Source organism: Ochotona curzoniae, unplaced genomic scaffold (genome assembly GCF_017591425.1).
Source record: "Ochotona curzoniae isolate NIBS_2020 unplaced genomic scaffold, NIBS_Ocur_1.0 scaffold_3223, whole genome shotgun sequence".
NCBI classification, from domain to species: domain Eukaryota; kingdom Metazoa; phylum Chordata; class Mammalia; order Lagomorpha; family Ochotonidae; genus Ochotona; species Ochotona curzoniae.
In genome coordinates, this window is record NW_024467108.1 from 1,187,989 (window position 1) to 1,189,901 (window position 1,913).

Consider the following 1,913-nt stretch of genomic DNA (forward strand, 5'->3'; position numbering starts at 1 on the left):
CTTGTAATACCAGTATCCCAAATAGGCAGAGGTTCAAGTCCCAGATGCTCTACTTACAATCCAGCTCACTGCTTATGGCCTGAGAAAGCAGTAGAGGATAGTTCAAGTCCCTGGACTCCTGACTTACATAGAGAAACCAGAGGAAGTTCCTGGCTTCCAACTTTGGATCTGCTCAGCTTGCCCTAATAAGCATTCTTGATAAGAGTGAAGAAAGATTGCATTCTTCCTCTGAAGTCTTCCTCTTCCAAAAGTGCATACTCAGTTTAATCATGAGAAAACACCTCCATAAAATCTGATAGAAGGCCATTTTACCAAACACCTGCCTACTCTTCTCAAAAGTGTTCAAGCATTTAGACATGATTGATAGCTGAGACTTGTGCAGGTGAGAGTCTAAGAGCACACTTGGTGAGTGTAGTGCTGCAGTGTCCTGCCTGAAATTCTGGATCGGCAGGCTATCCGGAAAAAGCAAAGGAGGTGTAAGTAAGTATAACCTTTATCAATGAAATACCCACAGTGGTCCTTTAGATTTAGCAAATTACCATACTAATGGCAGATACTAATAATGGGGAAACGTTAATGCCTCTACATTTTTTCTGTAATTCTAAAATTAGCAAAGCTATTTTAAAAGCAAAACACAATTAATAATTTCATAGCAAGAGGATGCTTAACTTAAGATGTGAATATCTGATTTAGGAATAAGGTGAGCACTAATAGGATCATAACATATAATGTCCATGTAATCATGGAGTTAAAAGATTATAGCACACTAAGTCTGAGGGAGAAGAGTGATAATTTCATTATAATATAAAGACATGGCTTTAGTCTCTGTATTGAAAAGATGAATATATGCTGTTACTGTTTAGGTAAACTATTAGTAATAGCATTTATGCTGAAAAGTCTGCCTCTCCTTATTAATATGAAATACATAAATACAGAGGGATGGGAAGAAGACTCTATTGCACTCTCTTTCACCTAAGCTGATGTTTCTTGAATTTCTTGAGGATTCGGTCATGAATCTGCTTGGTCTTGACACTGTAGACGATAGGATTCATGAGCGGTGGAACCAGCAAGTAGACATCAGCCATGAGCACATGGATAATAGGGGAGACATTCTGCCCATAGCGTCGAACCATAGATAGCCCAATCATTGGTATATAGAAGGTGAATACAGCACAGATGTGCGAGATGCAAGTATTGAGGGCGTTAACTCTCTCTGCCTTGGAAGCTATTCTCAACACTGTGCCCAGGATGAGGAGATAGGAGAGGAGAAGCAGCACAGAATCAAGTCCCATGGAGCAAATGACCACAATGAGGCCATAGATACTGCTGACCCGACGGCTGGACACTGTCATCTTTATGAGATCCTGGTGCAGGCAAAAGGGGTAGGAGAGGACATTGACAGCACGATACTGAAGCCTCTTTAGGAGAAAGGAGGCTGGGAAGACCAGAGCCACTGCCCTTCCGGTAATTGTTACTCCAATGCCAATAATTACACCATTGGTTAGAATGGATACATAGCGCAGGGGCTCTCGGATTGCTACAAAACGGTCAAAGGCCATGGCCAAGAGCACAGCTGATTCAATGATTGAGAAAACATGAATGAAGTACATCTGGACCAAACAAACATTGAAAGGGATCTCCCGAGCATGGAACCAGAAGACACTGAGCATAGTAGGCAAGGTGGTGGTGGACAGGCCGAGGTCTGTGAGTGCCAGCATGGACAGAAAGTAGTACATTGGTTGGTGGAGGGACGACTCCGTTCTGATAATGAAGAGGATGGTAATGTTCCCTGCAATTGAGGTGGCGTAAATCAAGAGGATGGGAAGAGAAATCAAACCGTATCTGTTTTCCATGCCTGAGAAGCCCGTTAGGAGGAAGCGTGGGTACAGGGCAGAACTGTTGAAGACAGACAT

At 42.6% G+C, this 1,913-nt stretch overlaps 1 protein-coding gene across 1 annotated transcript; it reads right to left on the minus strand.

Moving 5' to 3' along the window:
• Positions 1-968: 968 nt before the first annotated feature.
• On the minus strand, positions 969-1,913 carry LOC121145290 (olfactory receptor 51G2-like). Its single transcript, XM_040964020.1, has one exon. The coding sequence runs from the start codon at positions 1,911-1,913 to the stop codon at positions 969-971; it is 945 nt and encodes a 314-aa protein (XP_040819954.1).

Bases quoted from the DNA above. Each gene is read 5' to 3' on its own strand.
- LOC121145290 (XM_040964020.1), bottom strand. From the start codon at position 1,913: ATGTCTGTCTTCAACAGTTCTGCCCTGTACCCACGCTTCCTCCTAACG.